Source organism: Canis lupus, chromosome 5, assembly GCF_048164855.1.
Source record: "Canis lupus baileyi chromosome 5, mCanLup2.hap1, whole genome shotgun sequence".
Taxonomy (NCBI): Eukaryota; Metazoa; Chordata; class Mammalia; order Carnivora; family Canidae; genus Canis; species Canis lupus.
In genome coordinates, this window is record NC_132842.1 from 43,151,037 (window position 1) to 43,177,273 (window position 26,237).

Sequence of the window (26,237 nt, forward strand, 5' to 3'; positions counted from 1 at the left end):
TACCCGGCAGCCACAACAATGAGTGTATCACCTATATATCCTTTCTCCACCAGAAAGAGGAGGTTTAAAGATGATATTTCCAAATAATTTCTGATATATACTTAAATACTCAGCTTTTTAAAATGAACTCATATTTGAAAGTGAAAAAATTGTCAAAAGAAGAGTTTTCTGTCACACGCTCTTAATTTACCACAGTCTCCGCAGCCTCACATTTCCCTTTTAAGGTAGAAGAGGTCTAAGCCCAGAGGAAATGACCTTATCTGCAAGACAAGTAAGTAACCACCACACCATCGCTAAAATAAGGTTATGTTTCTCAGTAATAAGACACCAAGATCTTCAGCAGCATAGCAGAGAAAGAAAAAGACAGAAAAAAACCCACGCCCTTTGTGTCTTATTCTTCATCACTAATGTCAATACCTGAAAGGAATTGGTCTCCCTATGTAGGTAATAGCTCCATGAAAATCCATGTCCTTTCACTTCCCTACCTCCTTACATCTCTAATTCCTGGAAGTAAGACATTCTCTCATATGCTTTTTAGTTTCACTCACGAGAAAATAAAATTCCATATTGTTTCCATTTATGTTTAACATTGTGTAAAAATAAATAAGAAATAAGAATTTAATTTCCAATAGTTTGAGGGGTTTTTCAATTGGTAGCATTAAATGAACCTCCCTCTACATGGCTTCAAGCTACCAGGGGGCAGGCCCCCTCTGCACCCTTCATCTCTCCTCAGCTCTTCCACTGAAGAGTTTGGCCTGCATGATGACGAGCTGTTTGGGGAGCTCTCCTTTTCCCAGAGCTTTGTGGTAGCCCAATCGTACCACATCAATGATAGGAGTAGCTCCAGTCTTATTTTTGGCAGCTTGTCCTTGAATCTGCTCACTGATGAAGGTCCACAGTTTATCAAGGTTGACAGGCAGAAGCTCTGGCCCCTCTTTAGGTGTCAATGTCTCATACAAACTTTTTCAAAGTAACCTGGGTGATATTTGTCTAAGTTGATCCTGTGGTGATGCATGCCACCAACATTACCCTGGCCTCTTGGGTGCTTCCAATGCTTGCCAACATGGCCTTGGCCATGGCTCACGTGGTCTTGACATTTTCAAGTCTTCCTCAGTCTGGATAGCATGTTGGCAGTCCAGACAAAAGAGAGCTAATTTCCAGTAGTTTCTAATGTGACCATTTGTCTTTGCTATCAAAAAGGCATATTGACTTTTTAAGGCGAAAATGTGCCCTTCTTGTCTAAGGTAAAATATGAACACATTAACTATATCTTATGACTCTCCTAAATTCAGGTCAGATCTACAGAGCCAGGTCTATCAGTTAACAATCATCAAAGCCACTAAGTTGAGGATGGACAGATGACTTAGTAACTGGACCTCTCAGTCATATAAATACGACTGAATAGACACAGCTCTCAGATAAATCTTCAAACTTTTGGTTTCAGAACGTGTTCATGTTTGCTTCCAGTGGTGGGGATGGTGAAGAAAGCAGTAACATCCGTGTAAAATAATCCAGTCCAAATACACATTTATTTGCCAACATTTAATGAAACTTACAATTAGTATGGCAGTATTCTATGTGACTTATATACATTAATATTTCATCTTTTTAGGTATCATTGTTATCAGCTCCATTTTACATATGAGGAAACTAAGAAGCATAGAGAGGTTAATTAAATTTACTGACGTCATCTACTAGTAGGACTGGGATCCAAACCCAGAGTTCATGCTCATTACCACATACACACACACTATGCTGTCTAGAGCTCAAAGATATCTTCAGAGCTAGGATTCTTAACAGTGAGATCCATGAGCTCCTTCAAGGCCATGGACAGACATCAAGAAGTCTGTGAATTTCCCAAAAACAGTATGCAAGTATTTGGGTATATGTGTGTGTGTGTGTGTGTGTGTGTGTGTGTGTGTGTGTGTGTGTCTAGACTTTACCAGATTCTCAAAGGGCTCTGTACTTCAAAAACAAATCAAAAAAATGGGGAAAAAAGGTTAAAGAGCCACTACTTTAGGAAAACAGCACTTCACAATGAAAAGTTGATGTGGAGTTGGGTTAGAACACTGCATTGCCATTTATTAGTTGTATGAACTTGGGCATGTTAGCTGCCCTATCTAAATTTAATGGTCCTTACTTCTACAGGGGAATCACAACACCTACTTTGCATTATAGTTAACATCAGTCTGGAGCTAACCAGTGCCTGGGAAAACATAGAGAGTGTTATTACTATTGTTACTGTAGTTGTTGATTGTTTTCCTTAATATAACTTACTAAACTATCAGTCCAAATTAGAATCTTTCCATGAAATATTGTGAGATTTTTAACATCAACAACGTTGTACCGAACATTGGGTACTGATACTGAGACAATACAGCTTATAGTAGGAAAAGAACAGACTAGCAATGGCAGAAAGAAGAGAATATGATTTCTCTCCAATCTGTGCTGTGTGATGTAATCTTTAATCTTTTTGTGTTTTGAGCTTTAAGAAAAGAGATTTTGTTGCCTGATGCTTCCTACCTCCCATGGGTAGGAAGGAGATGGATACTGTATTAACGGTGCTTTGAATTCTTGGCAAAGAGAAGCATTGTTTTAATTCAAGATTCTGTTATCCAGAGATATCGTGGAAAATTGTAGAAGCTACAAAAAAGTGAACCTGAACTATTACAAGAATAGCAAGTCAAGCTGGCGCTTTAAAAATACCACGTTGCTAACACTTTTCATTTTAAGGACTAGGTAAGTGTCAAGCTTGGATTCCAAAGGCATTGACACATGATAACTCATGCAGCTGTGTTCACCATTTCTCTATGAGCCACCTATGTCAGTCTCATAATCCCAGACTGTCTGCCTTTTACTTACATCTACCTGAACCTGAAGTCTCCTGCCCTGCCTGCTAACATCTCATATTTCTTTCAATCTCCTTCCAAAATAAATAAGTAAATAAATCAGCATTCTTCGTGAAGACTTTCCAGGCTCCCTACCAACTGGATTTGCTATGTCTCTGAATTCTTTCCATTCCTCATTTATACTCCCAAGGCACTCAGCACACTGTCCAATATTGTAGTCATTTGTGTATTTGTCCACAGTTTTGTCTTTTGTGTCTTCCTATTATGCAGCTCTTTAAAGGGAAGGACTATGTTTTCTTCATCTTTGCAGAAGTCATCCAAAAAAAGTTGTGGAATAATGGCACAGATAAAAAATGAATTTCTGTCTAAATTGCTCAGGAAAAAGGTCCTGCTGTGATTTCAGGCTTTCAGGCTCTAAGATTAGAAGTACAAGCAAAAGTATGCTTAATGGATTTGCTTTTTGCCCTTCCCTGCTGGGGACATTAATTAACGTGTGTTGTTGGGCTGCAACATATATTTTATAGCCACACTCCTATTTTAGCTCATCTGTCTTGCCTTGTTTTCTGTATATATAACAACAACTAAAGGGGAAAGAGAAAAATAAATAAAAGCCACTAAAAACTGATAGCTTTATGATGCTCAAGGTGTACAATTCATTGTCTTCAGGGCAGAACCAGATGATTCAGTGATCTGGGCTCACACAGGCTCAAGAGACCAAAGCAGTGGGGTTTATTTCTTTATAGATCACTCAGACTCTCCTGGGCAAAACTGTGAAATCTCCAGCCATGTTGACAATCATGCCCAGGAATTACCTGGAAGGAGGGAAGTAAAGGGAGGAAGAAGAAGGAGGGAAACTCATTGTCCCCATGAGCCCTCTATTCCCAGCCAGAACACCCAGGATGTAACCTAGAGCCCCAAAGGTCACTTTTTCTTTTTTCCTGGGGTTAAGATGCAAAAGTGCCTTGGGGCACTGTGTGACTCAGTGGTTGAGCATCTGCCTTTGGCTCAGGTCGTCATCCTAGGATCCTGGGATGCAGTCCCACATCAGGCTCGCCACGAGGAGCCTGCTTCTCCCTCTGCCTATATCTCTGCCTCTCTCTGTGTGTCTCTCATGAATAAATAAATAAAATCTTTAAAAAAAGAAATATAAATGTGCCTTAACTTAGTCAAGTACCTGTGTAACTCATAAGACATTTTTTCAACTATAATAATCTAAGCAGGCTCTCAATATCCTAGCTGCTGAATCAGACAGTGAGGGGAAGATGGGACTTCACTCTGGATGCCTTTCCATTTTTGCAGTATCTTGTGAGTGATTACACAAAGAAATGAAACCTCATCTCACACAAGATGCTACACAGCTCTAATCAAAGGGCTGGAAACCTGTGTAGCAGATTTGGTCTGAGACACTGACTGTTGGCCACTACCTGCTATCACCTATAAGTATTCTGAACTCTTGACATTCTCAGGGCACTTTGAGGAACTGCAGGGAGAGGGACTGTCAAAAGGACTCTGAAGTTTAAAGCCAAAAATGACTAATCTCCATGAGACAGGAAAAGGAAGAGGGTCATTTCACAAAACATAAACAGGCCGAAGGCATAAAGGTGAGACAACAGAGAATAGTCTGGTGGGGCTGCAGAGAGGCAGAGACAGGGGAAAGGGAAAGCAACACGTTAAACTGGAAAGAAAATGCAGTCTAAAAGGATTATAAGAGTTTGTGAATATTCTCAAGTTCATGTTCCCTAAAAATATGGTTTTGTGTGATGAATGAATGGCAATTACCTATTGGTGCTGTGGTTCACAGTCATTGAAGGGGATCTTCAACTCCTTCAAACTTCGCACTTTTTTCAAGAATTATTTTGACTTGCACCTGAAACTAGTTTTTCTGTCAAGGTCCTCACAGCCAAGGTTGGCCAGTGTGAAAGCACAGGTAAGAAGCACAGTTGTGACCCAGCACTATTGCTAGAGATGTTCTCAGTAGCTATTGGGAAAAGTCCTACTAGGATAGGACCTGTCAATCCAAATGGTGAACTCACCTGCAGTCAAGTCAAACTTGGCTTGTTGAAGCTTTCTCAGCAAGGGAAGCTCTATACTGAGGACCCACGGGGTGGCTCAGTAAGTGGGAGTTGGATGGGTCTTATCATGGGATTTAAGCGTGTGTCAGGCAGCTTGGGGGAGGGTTTGCCTTAAACTGAGTGTTGTCAAGAAGTGGGATAGTTCTGACTGGGCATCCTCATGAATCTTACTTACCTAGAAGTCAGAAAGAATAAAGAGAGACCATATTTAACTAGCAGTAGTGACTCATTTTAGTCAGTGGTCACTTCTGTGATGAACCCATTGAGCTTGTTTTTGCCTTTGCTCACACATGACTGCAGAGTTTTGCTCTTGGTTTTGCTCGCCTTGTCTGATATTGGTGATCTTTCAGAGGGTTTATGATCAACAGGAAAAATCAAGATCCAGCTGTGAGTGCCATTCTGCTTTTCTCTTCCTCTAGAGATACATAGTACTTTGGTCGTGCCCTAAAAGCACTCTCACACTAGTGGGAGAGACAAATAAGTGGATAGCTCTGATTTTTTTCTCATCAGTGGCAGTGATAACCAAGAAGGTAGTCAGGGAAGTTTTTTTAGAGAATATCTTCTAGAGAAGATAAGCAAGAAAAAGGGAGGAAAAGAGCTTCCAGGCAGGAAGAGCAGAGTGGCTAAGAAGAGTCTTTCTGGAAAATTTATTCGGAAGAAGTAGGAGAGAAAAGAGAATTCTCATGAGATTTGAGAAATAGGGAACACAGAACAGAGGACCATGGAACCAAGCATTGGAGAAAGAGGGGACACAGAACAGAGGACCATGGGGCCAAGCATTGGAAACCGTGGTAAGATTTGAACTTTATGGGGAAAGAAACAGGAAAGTATTTTAAGCCGGACAGTGATTTGATCAGACTGGTTTTTAGACTTGATTGTCTGGCTGCCCTGCACAGAGAAGAATAGAGAAGGCAGGGTTGGAAGGCAGAGTGTGAATATAAGGTTCACATTCGTCCAAAGGGAATTGATACAGAACTTGTCCAGCAGGAGGTAAGAGAGAACTCAGGGGATCCACACAACTCCAGCATCAAGAGGAAATAGAAAGCCCCAGAGCTCTCCCCTCACATTCGCTGCCCCCTGACACTTACATCATGACTCCCCACACTATCTTCCAGGACATCAGGGGGGACCTTTCTGTCAGGGCAACCCCTCCTCCCCATGCTTTAATCCCTGTTGAGCATCCTGGGCAGTGAAAGGCAACTCCCCTCTCCCCACACTCCCTCCCACCCCCCCAACCCCCCTTCCTTCTCTGCTGCATTTTTCTCCCTATCAGTTACCTCTGATATACTTTTGATGGTGTTTGTTTGTCTGTCTCCCTCACTGCAATGTAAGCTCCACAGAATGAGTATTTTTGTCTTTTTAGGTCTATGTCCTCCACACTTAGAGTAATACGTGGTATATCTAGGCTCTCAATAAATATTTCCTGAATAATTTTTCATAAGGGTCAGAAATAATCCAGATAGTGGCAACGATAATCAAGAGGAGGCTAGAGATTTTGGACTCAGGTTTCATGCAAGTAGTAGAAGTGGTCAGGTCTCCTTCAGGACTTGTATTTCTTATCTTTTTAAGGAGGTAGAACAGAGTAGGGGAGGTGAAGGGTTTGTGTTCTTAGAAGAAAGTCTGGAAACTCCCTCTCACTTCCGCTACCCCTGTGGCCATTAGGGTGAAAGTGCTGGAGAAACCAGAAAGAGGTGTGAGGATTTCAACATGGTTATCCTTCCAGGGTTAAACATAATGGTATACTCAGTGCTCTTCTGTGTGCTTGTGAGAAGAATGTGCCTATGCATACAGGTTTCCTAGACTCCAGTTATAATCCATTCATTAAGATGAAAAGTCCCATGGTGCTTGGGCGGCTCAGTCAGTTAGGTATCTGCCTCCAGCTAAGGTCATGATCTTGGGGTCCTTGGATGGAGCCCCACCTCAGGCTCCCTGCTCAGCGGGGAGCCTGCTTCTCCCTCTCCCTCTGCCACTCCCACTGTTTGGGCCTCCCCCCCTCGCCCTACTCTCTGTCAAATAAATAAATAATCTTTAAAAATATATATTTTAAAATAAGATCAAAAGTCCCTTTAAGGGTTCTCCTTCTTCTTTGTCTATCCAACCAGAAAACAAGCATGAAGCCTGTAAGAAAGCATGAGTGGGAGAGAAGGAAGGAAGGTGCATGTGGGCATGTGACTCAATGTTCTATGGAAAGGCTTGCCCTTGTGGCTGTTTCAGCTTCTAAGTGTTAGCAAAGTGAGGGCTGGGAGCACCAGCTACTCAGAGAGGCCCCTGTGGAAGTGGGGACAGTCAAAGGTCAGGAAGTGAGGGCTGAAAACAGTGCAGTGCTAGGAATGTGACAGTGGTCACTACTGTTGCATTCTTTGTTTTTTGGAGGTTCATAATACCAAGACCCTCTACGGTTTCAAACTGAGCTTGAGGCAAGAGAAAAAGAAAGAACAAGAATTGTCTCCTTCTACTGTGTATTCAACCCTGATCACACTGGCTACTCTCCTTGTCTTGACTTTTTGAAAAGAGTGGTAAGCCAAGCCTTTTTGAAAAGGTGGTAAGCCAAGAAGAGGCTTGGCAAATGGAAAAGCAGAGTGTAGGCAAGCCCTCAAAGGCCGATGAGACCCTCAGGGTGGTTTGTACATGTTCAGAAGTGGGGAAACCACATTTCCACTGATGTGGCAGATGAAGACTCTTGCCCCTTTTGCACCCTGCCCCCCTGCACCAGAAGCCCTGGTTTTCTTTCATTGGTCTCAGTACCCATCTATTCACAAACCTAAGACAATCTAAATAAAGATTGAGAAATAAATAAATAAATAAATAAATAAATAAATAAATAAATAAATAAATAAATATTGAGTTCTCCACAGCAGCTTTTCAAACACAGAACTGTCATCGACCACCAATATAATTTTATCACTGACAGGCCAACAGAACTGATGGCCTAGACTAGCCTAGCGACACAGGCCTGCAAATGCATGGTTGACTTTTTAGAAATCAGTTGCTGAAAACAGATGAACATAGAGGGGAGCGGGAAAAATGAGAGGAAGGCAAACCATAAGAGACTCTTAACTATAGAGAACAAACTGAGGTTTGCTGGAGGGATGTGGGTGGGAGATGGGTTAAATGGGAGATGGGTGTTAAGGAGGGCACTTTTTATGATGAGCCCTGGGTGTTATATGTAAGTGATGAATCACTGAATTCTCATGAAGCTAGTATTACACTATATGTTAACTAACCAGAATTTAAGTAAAAACTTGAAACATTAAAAAAAATCAATTGCTGATTGTCAGTTATCAGAACATGTCTTCAGCCATGTCCTTGATTACAACATACTGAATAAGCACGGCATATATTTTAATCAGAGCTATTTTCTGGGTTGTGTTACTGCTGTCCTTGACTAAAACTGCATCTCCTGTTTTCTAGCTGGAAGGTAAAACTACTATAAAACTGTAGGAATACTTAAGCTACGAAAAATGGGAGGAAATGTCACACCTCACACCAGGTATGATGCAGCAGGATAAGAAAGCACCAAATGAGACTCGTGCACAATTTTGAATACCTTGAGAGAGGTCAGTGTCACTGATAGACCAAAAAAGACATAAGTGACCCAGACCAGATTCAAAAAGGAGGAATAATGATGAATTGTTTGTGTTTATTATTTCAAGGTTTCTAATTCTGGAGACTAATTCAGTTCCTTTGATAGAGACACCAACAGATAAAAAAGGGAAAAATCTCACTGGAAGGAACTGTGACTTCACATTCAGGGTAAGAGTAAAGGGAGTTATATATTCTTGTCTCATTAGTAATCTACTTGTAAGTTGCTGTGCTTTGAGATGAAAGAGAATGTGATTTCTTAGAATGTGACAACAAAGACACAAGACAAAAGAGGTTGGTAAGTTGGACCTCACCAGAATTTAAAACTTCTGTGCTTTAAAAAACACTATCAAGAAAAAATAAAAGATTAACCCCTAGACTAGGAGAACGTATTTGCAAATCATGTATCTTAAAAGTGAATCCTATCCAGGATGTGTAAAGACCACTTACAACTCAATAATAAAAAGATAAATAACCCCATTTTTTAGAAGGCAAAATATTTGGGGTTTTTTTTAAACATTTTATTTATTTATTCATAGAGACAAAGAGACAGAGAGAGAGAGGCAGAGACACAGGCAGAGGGAGAAGCAGGCCCCATGCAGGGAGCCCAACATGGGACTTCATCCCAGGTCTCCAGGATCACGCCCTGGACTGAAGGCGGCACTAAACCCCTGAGCCACCCGGGCTGCCCTAGAAGGCAAAATATTTGAATAGACATTTCTCCAACAAAGAGAGATAAATGGCTAGTAGCACATGAAAAGAAGCTCATAATTAGTCCTTTAGGAAACGCCAATCAAAACCATGATGGGATACTACTTCACACCCATTAGAATAGCAATTATCAAACAACAAGTATTAATAATAATGTACAAACCTTCTACAATGTTGAAGATTGGAACCTTCATACAATGTCAATGGGAATATAAAATGGTGTAGCCACTTTGGAAAACAGTTTAGAAGTTCCTCAGAATGAAACTTAGAGTTACCATATAACTCAGTCATCTGGATTATATGGTAACTCTGGTGGGTTATATAGTGACCACTAATGTATACAAAGCTTCTTTGCAGAATGATGAATATGTTCTAAAATGGTTGCACAACTCAGTAAATATACTAAAAATTGAATTATAAATTTTGAAATATAATTTTGTTGAATTATAAATTTTACATGGGTAAAATTAGTGGTATATAAAATATATTTCATAAGGGTCTTAAAACTCAACATGAATGAGGGAATGGCTACCATGTTCACATTAAAAAACAACAACAACAACAACAACAACAAAAAACAGGTTTGTCACTGTTTCCTTTGAGAAATGTTTGGTAGCTATAGTCAATCAAGTTTTAACTTTAAGTCTTCACTAAAATTACTTACCAGAATCGGAGGCTGGATAGCCCATTGCTATTACCAGAAATGATTAACTTTTGATGCACTAGTAATCTCTGGAGAAAAGGAAACATAGGGGTCTCAGTAGGGATCCCTCAAATGATCATGTGATTTCTGAAAAACCACTAGTCTGAGTTATCAGCATGTTAACTCTGGAGATGGTTGGTGTAACACCAAACACCCTGAAAGAACATATAACCATATGTATTATAATAAAGACCACATCCTTAGCTCAGAAAAAAAAACATATTTGCAATAAAAAGCATATTGAATATTGTTCCTTAAAAAAAAAATATATATATATATATATATATATTGTTCCTTGAGGGACTGAGGTTCATCTGTCTTAAAGAAAGACATTCCTCAGTGTTAGAACAAAATAGCCATGTCTGACTACCATTTTCCTTTATCTAAATCCAGAAAGAAGGAAGAAAGTGGGGCAGGGAGAGGGAGGGAAAGAGAAAGGGAAGGAGGATGGGAGGAAAGGGAAACTCAGTATCTTTCTTGTATCTCAAGATGTATAATCAAACAATCAAGGGAAACACAGAGGGCTGAAAAGACCAGACACTCCCTACCCCCACCTTCTCTGTCTCCACACCTGCCACAGACTTCAGAGAGGGGCACAATAAATTATCCTCCACAAAATGGGGAAGGAAAATCTAGCAGGAGCTTATTAATAAATAAGACTCTCTCCTGCATCTCCACTTGCCCTTGTCCTGTTAGTCCTTATATAACCCAAGGAGATAATTAGAAAAAACTGTGGTTGCTGACCAGTTTTTTTTTTTTTCAAAGCTCTAATTTAAATCGCAACAGTTCCATTAGAGGATATGGAAGACGGTATTACTGCTGATGAAAGCTAGAATCCTCCAAATTCCTCCCGAGACATGTTAGAGTCTCTTTTTTGGACTGTGTTCTGAAGGCAAGAAGGTCCTCTCGCCCCCACCCACACTACAGAGTTGTCCTTTCCTCCCTCAGCTGTCCTAGCATAGGAAAGCATACCCACTGGTTATGAGCAATTATTCACTGTTCTCACTTGTGTTTCATTTCTGAAGGCTCAACTTTGAAATTGGAAAGAAAGAAAACCACATCCTTTGTACCCTCAATATATAGATACAGTCAGTCAAGAACTAACACAGATTTCCATGCCGATTGATGTGGGGACAGCAGCCACAATGAGGAACTCATGCACGTTTCCGGCATCCTCTTTCTCCATTGCTATTTTTCTCCTGCTGGTTCCTGGAGGTAAGATTGATTCTCATCATTTCCATTATATCCATCAAGCAAAGTGGAGCAGACTTTCAGCAAACTTTTGGCAATAATAGGTAGATATAAGAGGAGATATTTGTTCCCCATGCTTTAATATTCTCCCTTGGGTTCTATATCTTTATTTTAGAAGGAAAAAAATCTTTCTTTCCTCTTTAAAATTTCTTCACAAAAAAATAATAGAACCACTGGTGCTTACTGCTGCCAATTTATGACTTGAAAGTTGCCAAAAAGACAATGTCAACGCAACCAAATAAACAAAAATGCATGAGTGAGGAAAATAGATAGTACCTCTCAGGAAAGGAATAGTGGCGTTCTTTCCTTTCTTGCTGCAGAAAATACCTAGATGGTTCTAAACAAAAGTTAAAAAAAAAAAAAAAAAAAAAAAAAAAACCTGACTTGACTTAGGTCACCCAAAACAAATCAGAAACGATCTGAATTTATATCATTTCTCTAGGCTAGTGTGCCATTGGGAATGTCACCACACTGACTCTTTGGAAGTGCTATGATATTTTGTATTACGTTAATTCTTTGGCATACTAAGTAGTAATCAACATGCCTGGTTTTAGATGAACTACATGGGCATCAATCTGAAATGCTGTGAAGCTCATGGCATTATCAGAAGATGGGTTATAGCCCCTGAGTGGCTTTAGATTTTCCTTGAAAACCTTCTGCTCTATGGCTGCCTAAAGTGCACTGACAAGAAGCAACCATGGCTTCATCCCAAGGTCTGTCAACTTTTGGAGGTGGGAATGGTGGTCAGGGGTTGGTGCAAAAACCTGTCTCACCAGGAATTCCCAAGAAAGTTCTATGGTTTATCTTGCACCTAAAAATGAGAAGAAATTTTTAAAATAACAAGATTGCAGCACATTTGGGACAAAAGGGCAGGCATAGCATAAGCATGGCATAGTATGACTGTGTTCAGGCATGTTAAATCCTCCACAACATTGAAAACAGAGTAGATTTAAAAAATCCAGTTACAGCTTTTCTTAAACGGAAACAACAAAGGCAGCTTGTTCTGCAATGCTTTGTTTCCTGTGGTCAAAGAGAGCAATGTGGGCCCATAAAAAGGATAGATAGAGCAAAGTAAGACTTGATGCTCTGGCCCAGCAGTCTCAACTCTGCCACACATTAGAATACTCTGGAGGTCTTTTTAAACAATACTTACATCCAGCCCCAGCTCCCGAGATTCTCATTTATTTTGATTCTGGGTGAGGAACAAGAATTGCTAGTTTCCAAAAGTTTCTCACCTGCTCTAACCTCTACCTTTACCCTTTTAGGGATGATTGGTTGCAGATGTTGACTTTTTTTTTTTTTTTTCTGAGGCTGGTGGATGTGCTCACCAAGCAAGTGATTCTGTCAAATAAAGTTATTCTATTGAGTTTATGACTTCTGCAACCCACAAGGTCCAAAGATGCGCCTTTAAAAATCTTTCCATGCATGACTCACCCAAGGAAAAGCTGATATGGGAGGGAAGTTTTCTGGGCTTCTTGTCCTTTAACTGTTAAAGCCTCATCTTTCCCCTTCCCAACATGCTTCTGGAAATTGGAGCCCTCAGGACCATTCTTCCCCTTCCCTCGCCCTCATCTTTTGCATCTTACTGTGACTTTGGCAGGGAGTCAGCATTATTAAGGGAGCAAAAGGCACTGTGCCCTATTTAAGAAACCATGAGTCTCAGCCAGTGGCCAAAAGAAATATTTTAGGAGAATCCAAGAACATCTGGCACAGGAGGTGAAGGACTAAATGTGTATCACAGAGGCACGGGATTGCTAAACCATCATGGGTGGTATGCCTGTGTGCAGGCCTATTGTCTCTAATAATGAACAGGAGCTGTACTCCTGCTCTGTCATCAAGGAAATTTGACTAAGGCACAGTTCTCTCCTTCCAGCATCTTCTCTCCTCCCGTCTCCTACCTCATTGGAAAAGCTGTTGGGTTAAACCGTGTATTTCAGTCTGCAGGTTGAAGGGGAGCCCAAGGTGGCATAGATGCATTTTTTAAGATTTTATTTATTTATTCATGAGATACAGAGAGAGAGAGGCAGAGACATAGAGGGAGAGAAGCAGGCTCCACACAGGGAGCCTGATGTGGGACTCAATCCCAGGACCCCAGGATCTTGACCTGAGCCAAAGGCAGATGCTCAATCACTGAGCCACCCAGGCACCCCAGGGCAGTAGATATTATTCTTCAACTTATGAATGAGGAGAGTACAAATCTCAATGAAACAGAGTCTCACAAGGACCAAAGAACTTATAGGTAGGGGCACAACAAAAAGCTTATCAGTTTATAAGCTGTGTGTTTTTACAAAAACAAAAGGGCAGTTTTCCAGCCTCTAAAAACTATTCTGTTTCCACCAGATTAATACTCAGCCAGAAGGGAGGAAGGGGGAGTGCACTCAAGGTTGTCATCATCACTAGCATCTCCTTAGCAACTGTGCCAAACCATTGCACAGCTTTTTGCCCTTTGCAAGCCCTGAGGCTCGAGGTCAGAGTTTGTGGCATATTTCCAGCCTGATAATCCCTAGACTGCCAATGGCATAGCTTCCATGGATGAAAGAACAGACTCCTCTCAGGGAGTCCAACAGGAATGGGATTTACATCTGCATGAGGGGAGAGTGGGGGGATGCTGTGTCACCTGTTTCCTCTCCAAGCAGGAAAAGTATTTCTGGTCTTAGGAACATAACTTTAAGTAGAGCTCTTTAAGGTGGGCACTGATAGGAGTTGTCTTTTTCTTTTTAACAGATTTCTGTGTAGAAATTATTGGAGGAAATCAAGTGAGTCCTCATTCAAGACCCTACATGGTGCTACTTAAAGGAAAAAAAATATGTGCTGGAGCCCTGATTGCAGAAGACTGGGTATTGACAGCAGCTCACTGTGTCCTGTAAGTGCTTGGGTTCTGAAAAATGTTTGTGGAGATATTCTCATTTAGGGGAATATTAATAAAGAGAATAAATCTCACTAAAACCACAGGAAGCTCACATATATCTTCACATCACTTAAATCTCTGGGAAACTGCTTTACCCCCACAGGGAGGTAAGCCCAGACTCGGCCCCAAAGTATCAGCCATTGAGGAATCCCCAGTAAGCACCCACATGCTTTGTGTCAGACTTCTATAGAGCTGCTGGGTCTGGATGCTGCAAGGCTTTGCTTCTGGTCTTGACTTCATAACTAGAGAGAATTAACCACAGTATGGGAGGGTAAAATTAAATGTCTCCTCGGGAACCTGAACACAACAGTCAAGTGAAGAAAGCTTGTTTCTAAAACCTTTATGAACTTCTCTCACACCTTAGCCATCTCTTAACCCTTGCTGACCACTACCTTCAAAGCTCTTCTAGTCCTAGCCTTTCCTCCATTCCCTAAATCAAGCCCCTCAACCTGGGCTGCCCAATATAGTGACTACTGTCATATTGATTATTTGAATTTACATGTGGATCTATGAATTTAAATTAAAGTTAAATATAATTACAAATTTAGTTCCTTGTTGACACTGGCCACAATTCAGGCCCTCAGTAGCCACATATGATTAGTGGCTACCACATTGGACAGGGCAGATGTATAGAACATTTCATCATCAAGGTATGCTCTACTGAAACTACTATTCTAGTTTCTTAGGTGAAACTCACATCAGCTGACATAATAGAAAAATGACAGTGTGACTATCTGGTTGGTTTCATTTATACTAGGTTGTGAATGATGATAACCTTAATTATTAACACACCAGAGAGTATCTTTTTAAGTAGGCTCCATGCCCAACATGGAGCTTGAACTCACAACCCTGAGATCAAAAGGTGCAGGTTCTACTTAACTGAGCCAGCCAGGGGACCCCTGAGTATTTTGATTTTATTAACCAAAATGAACCTTTAGCAGGGAGTAAAACAAAGAAAGAATCCTGGGCCCCTGCTTCAGATCACCATCCCCCCAATATAGACACACTCAGTGCCATGCAAATAGGGTCCTTCATCGGGCAGACATATTTCTGAAAATTTTCCCATTTGAGTGTGTTGTTCTCTTACAAAGATCACTTCAGTGCATTCCTCTATAACTACTGGGTGCCTTTTACTTCCATCTCTAGGCTCCTGAGACCTTTGTTTTCCAGTATTTGGTAACCTGACTTTATCAAGGCTCAAGGAGAATGAGGAGGCCTAGATGCCATGGAATTCTCTTGTTTTTCGGAGAACCTAGTTTAGCAGGTGACAAAGAAGCTCATGGTGACGATACTAGATTCATAAACAACTTCTTATTCTTTAAAGTACATGTTTTTTTCTTTCTGAGCTACAAACAAGTAATGCCACAGATTGTATATTTACAAATGAGACAGTAAGGCTGTCACTTAATAGGCTCAGCTCCTGACATAAAGAGTAAACCCAGTTAATAGTGTTGTGTCTGTTTTCAGGGACAAAAATTCCCAGGTCATTCTTGGAGCTCACTCAATCACCAAGAAGGAGTCGGAAAAACAGATAATGTTTGTTAAGAAAGAGTTTCCCTATCCGTGCTTTGACCCGGACACACATGAGGGGGATCTGAAACTTTTACAGGTATGTACCTTTAAATGACTTCAAAGTCACAGAACCTCCTCTGGCCTCCAAGATGGAAATTCTTTCTTTCCTCTGTGCCCTCTACCTAAAGACCATAGCTACATAATGGAATCCGCCAAAGGTTGGGCTAGAATTTAAGCGGAAATATGAACATTTAAATGCTCTCATTTTGTTAAGTCTTCATGATTGTCTTCTAACAGCTGAAGAAAAAAGCAAAAGTTAATAAAAAAGTGAGTATCCTCCGGCTCCCCAAGAGGGGGGATGATGTGAAACCGGGAACCATGTGTCGAGTCGCAGGCTGGGGAAGAATTCACAATAACTCCCCTCAGTCTGACACTCTGAGAGAAGTCAATATCACCGTCATAAACAGAAGAATCTGCAATGATGAAAAGCACTATAATTATAATCCTGTGATTGGACTGAATATGATCTGTGCCGGCAGCCTCAATGGTGGAAAAGACTCGTGCAACGTAAGTGAAATAAGATCCCATGTTGTAGCTGTTGGAGTAAGTCAGGCAGATAAAGAACACGTCACATCATGCTTTGTCTTGTTACGGCGTTGGCTTCCACAAGGTCCTAGTGCTTTTTTTAATGGAAATTTTATAAAACGCCAAATAAATTAATGTTCTCAGCTCAAATAAGTTGCTCATCAGAAACGAGTTCATTACAGATGCATGGGTTGACCTACTACATCTTGATGTTACATAAACACACACACACAGACACTGAAAAGCAGTTGTTTTCTCGTTTTTCATACAAAAGTATACAGATCTCAGTTTGGAAATATGTACCATCCAGGAGAGCTGAAGTCAGGGTTCCTCTAGGGCGTTCAGTGCTGTTTCCCCCACCTCAACACTCCCCTCAAAATTCACCTGCCATGTAACCAAGCAAGTCTGAAATGCCTGTCCTTTCCAAGCCTGACTACGGATCTCTGGCCAGATTCTACAGCTCCCTAGAGCCAAGCTCAGTCCCCAGGAAACAACTTCCAAATGTGACCCATGCAGAGACTGTGCAAGCGTCCGTCCCAGAGTTCCCTGAGAAGCACCAGGCCAGGGCCCTGCTTAAAGATTGAAGTAGCAGAGACACCTTACAAAATTTTAAGCCAAGTTTATCATTTCTCACCTTTCCCAAAGACCCTGTAAGGGCCTCCTCTGAAGAGGAGTTGCAATGTAGGTTGTCTGGGAGTTTGAGTCAGAGACTGAGAGATCCAGGGAGCTCTGTTCTTCCCAGAAGCTTGTCCAAACACCTGCAGAATCTGAATGGCTTGATTTCAGGACCAAGGCTAGGCAAATCCCAGGAAGAGATAACATTCGTCCTCTATACCTTTCCACTTTCTCTCCTTTGCTCTCCCTCCTTCCTCCCCTCCCCTCATCCATCACGCTGGCAATGCAGGAACCCAGAACTTCCATGCCCTTGGAACCACAGGAAACATCCTGAGGCCAAAGCAGCATCCCAGTATGCCTGTCCCTCTCCACAGCCACCCTCTAGGGTCAAAGCTTAGTGATCATTCTTCCATTCTCTTAGTGCCCAAGACCCCCTTAGAATTGGCCGTGGATGAAATAAACCTAAAGGACTCATTATGAAAATTTCATGCCCTGTGTGACGTATATCTGTCCGGGAGGGGTCCCAGGCTCTCACATATTTCCTTAGTTCATACACTCATCGGCCAATTTTTGCCTGAAAAGGAGGGATTGCTGATGCCTTCATATGACTGGGAAGGAGTTGGGCCCTCAGAACCTGGCATTCGCAGAGCTCTATGTATGTGCCTCAGTGGTCATCTGTCTAGCACCCATGATCTTCCCTAAAGCCAGAGCAGTGAAATGTCCACTTTGGACTCTAGATCTCAAATACATTTAAATATGCTGATTCTAGAGTTCCATGCAGGGTCACACAGTAGATGGCACAGTCAGGACATAAAGCAGTGACTCACAGCTAACTGAAGCCTCTCTGCTGGAGGAGCCCATTAGCTCTGAAGTATAATCACTGGTTTCCAGGAGCTCTCATCTAGTGTCAGATGCTCCAAAGGGATTTAGGGGAGCAATTTCTGTTTCTTTGACAGGATGAAGGGAAAAGTTGCTTTGGTTTTGTTCCTTTGGGAAAACAGTTAATGTGCTAGAGAAACTAGAAAACATGGTGCTTACTCTTTACTTCAACATCCCATCTGCATTAGACCATTTACCCCTTGAGTTATTAAGCATTTTAAGAAAATAACAAATAGGAGGGCTTCCTTTCTAAAGCAGAATCAGTCTCAAAATTATCGGATAACATAAGCAACAATACAAGTTTTATTTTACATTCACTGGTTCATAAATAAATTAAGTATGCCAATTTTAACATATTAAAATATTTCCAAATATTTTGGGCTCTTCAGCACTAATTTTCATTTAAGTCAAGGTTGATCTTAACTCCACATTGAATGTTGCACGTTAAATAGAATTTTTTCCGTTTACCAGTGATCATGTTCCGTGCTGATCCCCACTACCTCTCTTGTTTTCTTCCAGGGAGATTCTGGAAGCCCTTTGATATGTGAGGGTATTTTTAGAGGCGTTACTGCTTTTGGCCTTCCAGGGAAATGCGGAGACCCTCGAGGACCCGGCATCTATACTTTTCTGTCACAGAAGTATCTCAGCTGGATAAATAAGACTATGAAGGGGGTAGTTTAGATAATTGTATTTCATTTCATCTGCTGTCACTTCTTTTTTCACTGTTTGCTTCAAATTTTTATTTACATTCCAGTTAGTTAACATGTAGTATAGTATCGGTTTCGAGAGTAGAATTTTGTGATTCATCATTTACAGGATGGGCACCTGCTGTGATTTCTTACTCTTAGCATAAATAAAATCAATTTATGTAATTGGACCCATTTCTCCTTTAACTTTAGTGGGCAGAAGATCTGCACTGGCAAAGTGAAGCAGAGTGATATGACAACCTTATGGATATTGCAAGGGAGAGATGAGGGAACCAATGTCAACAGTGTCGTCCATGTGTCAATCGGCATACGTACTTTGCTTGAATAACTCATTGTCCCAATGAGCAGGAGTGACGATAAGGTCATATCTGTCTAGTAATAAATACAGTGATGGGCTCAGCAATTCTGCAGGAAACAGGAACAGCCATTCTGGAGCATTTGGGTTAAAAGGAAATGAGTTTGCACTTCTAAGGCCATTACACCACATCCACATGTGCTGTCTATATATCCATTTATCTGTAAGAACTTGAGTCTAAGAAAGAACTAGGGGAGGAAATATCTTATAGTGTTTTCCAAAGGCAAGTGAGAAGTAGAAATTAAAATTCTAGGGGCATCTGGGTGGCTCAGTGTTTGAGTATCTGCCTTCAGCTCAGGTCGTGATCCCAGGGTCCTGGGATCGAATCCTCCATCAGGCTCCCCATGGGAGAGCCTGCTTCTCCTTCTGCCTATGTCTCTGCCTTTCTCTCTGTGTCTCTCATGAATAAGTAAATAAATAATCTTTAAAAAAAGAAATTAAAATTCTAGGAGACAGAAATGATGCACTTGGCCCAGACAAGAAAAGTATACAGCAGAAAGTCAGTCTCCTATCTCATTAGTTTGCATATAAGCCTTTGATTATCTAGGTGATATCTTGGTTCTCCTCATCCCTGATCCTGGGTTGGGTCCAGCGAACACAATGTTTACAGTGGCTGGCATCACATACTAGGGAGTAAGTGCTCAAGGTTTCCTTGAAAAATCTGAAAACCCCCTATGTTGTTATTCAGCACATTGAACTCAGTGGGTAGTCATCAGTCCAGCAGCCACTTCAAAATGTGATTATGTGAATGGATTCCTTCCATTTCCATCAGTTCCAAGTATACACACACACACACACACACACACACAGTACACTCAAACCAAGACACACATCAGCTCCAAGAGACAGCCTCTTAAAGAAGGGAGCATAGTTCAATTACAAATGCTCAGGCCCCACTTCTAGAAATTTTTATTTAATTGTATTCAGTGAAACCCAGGACATCGTATTCTTTATATAATCTCCCCAATGATTCCAATACGCACCTGAGGATGGGAATCCCTACACTAAAAAGTGAGGTCTGGTGCTAATATCTAACACTAGAGGCTCTAAGAAGGTCATTAGGATGATACTACTGTGCATACCTGCTATAATCCCTATTTTGTATTGTGAAGTGCTATAATCCCTAATAGTACTTAGCAATAGGAGGATGGGATATCCCCTACTGGCAACATTACAGATTTTGAAGTCCACTTAAAAAGCAGGAGCATGGAAACTTCACTTGTTGCTGATGGAAGTGTAAACTGATACTTCTTAGGAAAGCTGGCAATGACTACTTAAAACTCAATGGACATATATTCATTCACCTAGCGATCCCATGCCTGGGTATATGCCCAACAGAAATGAGTGCTTTTGTCCACCAAAGATTGTTTAAGAATGTGCATTGCAACTTTATCTTTTTTTGAAAAATAGATTTATTTTTTTTAGAAAGAGCATGAGAGGAGGGTGAGGTATTAAGGGAGAGGGAGAGAGAGAATCCCAAGCAGACTCCCCACTAAGTGCAGAGCCTGACATGAGGCTTGATTTCATTCCCCTGAGATCATGACCTGAGCCAAAAATCAAGAGTTAGATCCTTAACCAACGGAGACACCCAGGCACTCCACAACTTTATTCTTAAAACTCAAACCTGAAAGTAGCTCAAATATTTACCCACAACAAAATGGATAAGCAGTTGTACATTTATACAATGGAATACTACACAGCAAAGAAAAAACCTACAGCTACATGTAACAACATGAATTAATATCACAAACTTAATAGTAGTGAAAGAAGTCAGACAAAAAGAATGTATAATGTATGGCTCCATTTATCTGCAGGTCAGCATAAGACAAAACTAATCTATAGTGATAGCGGTCACAATAATGGAGAGGTGCTGACTGAGGGTGGGTATATGGAAGTCCTTAGGGAACAAGAAATGTTCATATCTTGATATGAATAGTACATTAATATCAAATTGGTGGTATAGACTGATGCCAAGAGTTCAAACCCAAGTAACATCATCTCAAAACACTTTCTGGAGAAGTTAAGACTTAGATGAGCAAAGATAAGGAAGAGGATAGTAGAATTCCAGACCAGAAGAAAAGCTCCAACAAAGACACAAGGCAGGAAATCACAAGACTTATCCCAGGATCAACACAGGAGATGAGTGTGAGTGAAGATTAACATTTAAAAAATAGAACAGAGATGCCTGGGTGGCTCAGTCAGTTGAGAGCCTGACTCTTGATCTCAGCTCAGGTCTTGATCTCAGAGTTGTGAGTTCAAATCCCCATATTGGACTCCATGCTGGGTATGGAGCCTACTTAAAAAGAGAACACAGTGGCCCGACTGAGCCTTAAAAAAGCTTAGTAACATTATATGGTCTCATTCATTTGGGGAATATAGATAATAGTGAAAGGGAATAGAGGGAAAGGGAGAAGAAATGGGTAGGAAATATCAAAAAGGGAGACAGAACATGGAAGACTCCTAACTCTGGGAAACGAACTAGGGGTGGTGGAAGGGGTGGTGGAAGGGGAGGAGGGTGGGGGGTGGGGGTGACTGGGTGGCAGGCACTGAGGGGGGCACTTGACGGGATGAGCACTGGGTGTTATTCTGTATGTTGGCAAATTGAACACCAATAAAAAATAAATTTATTATTTAAAAAAAGCTTAGTAATTATCAAATCCAAATTCCTATTCTTGTAAATGTTAAGATATACCCGAGGTCACTTACTTTATGGCAGAGCCAAGATAAGCGCAGATTCCCTAACTTCGAATTCTGGGCTCAGAACCCTAAGGTTGAGGTAAAGGGTTTAGGTAATAGGGAGTCACTGAGAGTTTCTGAACAGGTAGCTGAGAAGATCACCATCATGCTTTTAGAAATGTAACCTAACAGTGGAATGGAGACCCATGAAGAATAAAGACAAGAAAACCAGTTAGAAGGAATTACAACTGAGTGGTCATTAGGTATTCAGGACATGACTAGGATGAAACAAAAGAGAACAAAGAATAACCAAAGTAAGCATGGAGCAAAATAATTAGGAAGCTCCCAGAATGATGGGATGACCAGGATAAGGATGAGACCATGAAGAGGGACAAAGGAATCCTACAGAGGATCTCATTTTGAGAGGAAATAATGTGCATGCTTAACATACTGTCTAGCTTATAGTAGGATTTTGGTCAATATTTTTCAAGTGAATAAGTTATGTTTTTAATATATTTTGTTTGAGCTAAAGACAGGAAATATCTTAGAAAGGAAATATCCAGAGGCATTTCTATGAGGCTGGAGCTTGGGAGAAAAGTCAAGTGGGAAAAAATGTTTGGAAATCTCTGCTATAGATATTTTGACTATTGCAGTGGAAATGCATCCCTAATAAGGAAGAGATAGAGATTTAAAAAAATGAAAAAGGAGGAAGAAAAGATCAGAATGAGAGAGGGGAAAATAGAGAAGAGGCAAAGACAACATCTGGGAAATGCAACTGGAGGAACAGAGCAAATAAAGTAACCTGAGAGAGAAGGTCAGGAGAACAGACATTCACCTCAGGAAAAGCACTTCATCTTATTTGATCCTCACAACAACCTCATGGAGAAGACAAGGCCACTGTCGTTATTCTCACTTCGAAGTGAAGAAACCAGAGCTCATAGGAGGGCTGAGCGACAGCAGTTCCATACACAGGCTGTACCATCAGCTGCAGCAGAAAACACTCGGGTCTGATCTGGACTCAAAGCCAGGTGCAACACTCTGCCTCTGTGGCCTGTGGGAAGAAGATAAGACAGTTCATGTCCTATATTATAAGGTCTGTTGCTGAGGTGGCAGCCACATACGCCATCCCAGGATGAAGGCTTCTCTGAAACCTGCCATGTTTGGAGCTGGCGCTCCCACTGTGCCTTTGCTGTGGCTGACTATGAGCAGCATCAGAATGTGGCTGAGATTTTGCTTCACTGGGTTTCCCTTTCAGAGCTCTTCCCCCTTATCTTAGTTTCCTAGGGTTCCCATAACAAATTCCCACAAACTGCTTGAGACAAGAGAAATTTATTTTCTCATAGTTCTGGTGACCAGAAGTTCAGAATCAAGGAGTCAGCAGAGCTGGCTCCCTCTGGAGGCTCTGGGAGACATTCCAATCTTTGCCTCCTACCTTTGATTTGTGGCCACATCACTCTGTTCTCTGCATCTGTGGTAATGTGGCCCTCTGTGTGTCTATCTCTTCTAAGGACACTTGTCGTCAGATTTACGGCCCATCTGGATAATCCAGGATGATCTCATCTCACAAACCTTGGCTTGATTACATCAGCAAAGACCCCTTTGCCAAATAAGATCACAATTGCAGCTTCCAGGGATTTGACAAGGATATTGTTGGGGGAGCATTTCTAGCCCACCACACAGCTCATGCCCCAGGCCCTTATCAGTTCTATCTTCTCTAGTCCACCAACAGTCAGGAATTGCTACTGGTGTGCTCCTGCCACCCATCCCATCCTTCTTCTTATCCTCTCCAAAAGTCATCCCCTTGGGACCCAGGTTTTAAGGAGCTAGTCAAATAAATTGAGGCAACCCAGTAGGAAAGGATCCAAAAAGCACTCCCCCAAAGTATACACAAGTCTTAATTATGTCATTCTGGAGACGATACCGCTTTTGTTATTATCTAACTAATCATCTCCCAAAGAGCACTCTATGGAACAGTAGTTCTATATAAGGTTAATAGGTATTAAAAATGAGAAAAGTTTTTAATGTTCACATTAGTTTGGGAGCTCCAGGTAAAAAAAAAAAAAAAAAAAAAAAAACAGAATTCCTTATTTCAAGACTGCTTTATTGAGGAGAAGAGACTATAATAGACAGCATTTCTGCAACTTATTTGCCCAGAGTCCTTCTGATGTGAACATCTCAAGTGACTCATGTTCCTTGGAAAATGCTTGGCAAAATCTATCCTAACCCAACTCTGTTAATAAATTAAACGTTCAGCACAAAGCAGACATAACTGACTCCATGAAAGAAGGCTGGGGCCAGGAGGATAGGGAGAAGGAAAGAGATGGAATAAGTTTTTGATGGAAAAGGTATTTGGGGGCACAGATAAAATCTAGCTAGGTGGATGGTCATCTCATAGAACCAGTACAACTTACAACTCAAATGAGATCTAGAATTTCAGAAATAATCTTGTGCTCTGACACAGATTCTCAACAGAAAGGAGTGCACATGTGTATTCCACTCCTGAGGGAGACATATCTTAAACACTTGGGATTTTTTCCAACTGCACACATCACCCCTAATGCTCTCCTTCACACTCACGCATGTACACATGCACACGCACACATACACATCCCCCAAAGAGACATGGGATTGGCCATGGGTGTGTCAGTACATTAAAAAATGTAGATTCATAGATACAAAGTAGCTCCCTTATTTTATAGATGAAAAAAAGAAAATTCAGGAATATCAATTGCCTTGTCCCAGGTCACAGAACTAATGGCAGAGCCAGAACTACAATCAAATACAGTGGTCTAACCATTTAGCCCATTCTCCAAACCCAGAGCAAAGAATCTCTATTCTATGGAAAACCACTGTCCCTTATTTATTTTACACATTTATAAATTAAGGCAATATAAATGAAAACCACTTGACTTAGGGTAAATATAGAATATTACATGAATGGTTTTAAATTAAACTTGAAAAGTCAATTCAATAAACAAAGTAGGTAAGAAACATACTTTCATTCTTTACTATGATGTGTTGAGATAAAGAGAAAGGGGGAAAAAGGTGGAAAAGGGAAAAAAAGGCAAAAAAATCCCAAATCCCAAAGCAGGCTTTGAAAAGTGTCTCGACTTTAAAAAATGGACAACTACTTACAAAATTTGTTAGGAAAATGGAGTTTGGATTAGAAGCAAAGGCATTCTTGAAATACTTCTCTCTTATTAGTGAAAATCTTAATTTACTAGACTAAGTGGGAAATGCCATCTTTACCTCAAACAAAGGTCATCCTTTAGGATTTACGTCCCTAAATTCCAAGAGTATTATCACTGAAAGGATTGAAAGTTTTGTTTTCTTTATGCAGCTATCATTATAAAGGAGACCACCAATCAATGGTTTCCATAGCATGTGCTATGGACTGGTGAAACCAAAGCAAAGGCCAGACCTACAGGCTAGAAAGTTACCTACTCCTGTTTCAAAGCTTGTCAATTACAACTTTTGGTCCTTGAGAGCAAGGATGATGGTAAGTTCTCTTTCTTCTGCAGTTAGGTGGGTGAGGCCTCTTCACCTGAATTTTCCCCCCAGAGAATCATGAACTGTGATTAACAGGGTGAGACTAAGGAAAGGCATGACCATTTTCCAAGCTTTATGACCACAACCCACAGTTCAAAACTACATTTTATGTAGGGGCCCCATATATAGACACGTGTATGAAGCTGCACGACTGTAACAAATGTTTCACAAAATAATACCATACTTTTACATTTTTTTCCATTTCCATTCTATTTCATTTTTTTAATGCTAACCACATGATGTGTATATGCATATAACAACCACCTGCTAAACCCTTGGGGGAAAATATGGCATGTGAAAGAAACCACTGGGTCAGAGATGAGCTTTAGTGTCTGAGAGCTCAAAAGGAACTGCATCTCCTCTAGCTATAAACATGTTAAGAGAAGAAAAGCTTAAAAGTACTCTTTGGAATTCTATCTACAATCAACAGAAAAGTCACAAGGCATTACAACTGAATAATTTATAGCTTGTCAAGGCTAGACAAAAAAGAAAATGCACCGGACATGTTCATTCTTCACTCCAAGTATCAGCATATTGACTCCAGGATCTATCAGAGGCCCCCACCTCACTGAAAGATCTAACTAGCTCCTAGAATTGTAGTTTTGTAGAGAACCAGGTTTAAGGCTTGATTAAAAATATTTCTCTAATCAGAAAACATATCCCATGAATTGCATATCTTATGGTTTAAAATATGCAAAGGATCAACTAGTGTCCCTCCTACATTCATGCCTGGCCACCCAGGTAGCTCTGTTAAGAGCTGCATACGTTTTTATTTACCAAATCTCAAGGTATATAACAGCTTAGGGATATAAAAGTCATTCTGAGGCCAGACTGAGCAGCAGGAGCAGGAAGTCTTTCTGTTAAGGGTGTTTTGTTGTTGCCAGATAGCATTCTCAGAGTCTGCAAAGAGAGAGTCCTAATATTATCACTATCTAGTGACACGTAAATATATGTATATGTGATATGTTATATATATATATACATACACACACACACACACACACACACACGTTTGGGGTTTTTGGTCTGTTTCTTCTCACTAAAGTATAGGGTCCATAAAGGCAAAGATAACATCTGTCTTGTTTACATGTATATCCTCAACACCCCCCCAAAAGTGCCTGAGACATAGCAGATGCAATTGTAAAAACTCCCACACATTCCAGTACTGCTGGTTCTTCTGCAGAATAAGGTAAGATGAGTTATAATACTAACTCCAGAGCTCAAAAACAGTTTAGAAGCTATTCCTGAGGGGCACCTGGGTGGCTCAGTGGTTGAGCATCTGC

At 40.8% G+C, this 26,237-nt stretch overlaps 2 protein-coding genes and 1 pseudogene across 15 annotated transcripts in view; 1 reads left to right on the top strand and 2 right to left on the bottom strand.

The window, feature by feature from the left end:
- Positions 1 to 684: 684 nt before the first annotated feature.
- Positions 685 to 1,126, bottom strand: LOC140632959 (large ribosomal subunit protein uL15-like; annotated as a pseudogene).
- A 9,850-nt stretch (positions 1,127 to 10,976) lies between these two features.
- GZMA (granzyme A) lies at positions 10,977 to 20,909 on the top strand. Its single transcript, XM_072826458.1, has 5 exons — positions 10,977 to 11,132; positions 13,893 to 14,031; positions 15,544 to 15,685; positions 15,886 to 16,155; positions 18,187 to 20,909. The coding sequence occupies exons 1-5, from the start codon at positions 11,033 to 11,035 to the stop codon at positions 18,346 to 18,348; spliced, it is 813 nt and encodes a 270-aa protein (XP_072682559.1). The 5' UTR covers positions 10,977 to 11,032; the 3' UTR covers positions 18,349 to 20,909.
- The window catches only part of CDC20B (cell division cycle 20B), a 49,722-nt gene continuing 43,795 nt past the window's right edge, over positions 20,311 to 26,237 (bottom strand). For 9 of the 14 annotated variants that reach the window (XM_072826452.1, XM_072826446.1, XM_072826450.1 and 6 more), the window contains one exon: positions 20,311 to 25,854. In XM_072826452.1, coding sequence (XP_072682553.1) covers positions 25,724 to 25,854 — 131 coding nt within the window. In that variant the 3' untranslated portion in view covers positions 20,311 to 25,723. The remainder of the gene's footprint in view (positions 25,855 to 26,237) is intronic. The other 5 variants (XM_072826455.1, XM_072826445.1, XM_072826454.1 and 2 more) reach the window with 1 other exon arrangement.